General features: G+C 57.5%; 1 protein-coding gene across 1 annotated transcript in view; it reads left to right on the top strand.

The window, feature by feature from the left end:
- Positions 1-232: 232 nt before the first annotated feature.
- LOC109488139 (serine/threonine-protein kinase pim-3-like) overlaps positions 233-644 on the top strand; it is a 3,002-nt gene continuing 2,590 nt past the window's right edge. Inside the window, exon 1 of the mRNA XM_019792298.1 lies at positions 233-484. Coding sequence (XP_019647857.1) covers positions 233-484 — 252 coding nt within the window. The remainder of the gene's footprint in view (positions 485-644) is intronic.

Raw genomic sequence — 644 nt, forward strand, 5'->3', positions numbered from 1 at the left:
ACACACGCATATATTCACACGTACTGACACGCACACACACGCGCGCGCGCGCGCGCACACACACACGCATATATATACACACACACACACTACACACGCACACACATACACATACACACACACACACACACACACACACACACACACACACACACACACACACACACAAACCCGGGATCATGAGTCCCTCCATGTAACGTACGATTTTATACTCACAGTCCCGGAGGCATTGATGCCTCAACCTAGGCCCAGCACAGCCTGGGCGCTCGCTGGGAAGTCTGATGAAGTTGCGGCGGAATCGCAACAGGACGCACCGAAGCCGACAGTGGCGCCTCAGCGGCCGGTCCCCGCGGTCGTGACGCCTGTGGCTCTGTCAGAAAAGATCGCCGTGTTCAGACATCCCACAGCAAATGTGAATCTTGTGAAGGGGAGTTTCGTACAGCCCTGCCCGACGAGCAGCATGGATCTAACACCCGGCAAGCCAGTGACAGAGAGAGAGCACCACCGTAGAGCGGTGCTCAGGAGCGGCGGATTCGGCAACGTGTATGCCGGCACAAGGGCACGGGACGGCCTACCGGTGGCCATCAAGCATATAGCGAGCAAGCCAGTGACAGAGAGAGAGTCTTTCGAGAGGGCGTACCACC

Source organism: Branchiostoma belcheri, unplaced genomic scaffold, assembly GCF_001625305.1.
Source record: "Branchiostoma belcheri isolate BF01 breed outbred unplaced genomic scaffold, Haploidv18h27 scaffold92, whole genome shotgun sequence".
In the NCBI taxonomy this organism is placed as follows: Eukaryota; Metazoa; Chordata; class Leptocardii; order Amphioxiformes; family Branchiostomatidae; genus Branchiostoma; species Branchiostoma belcheri.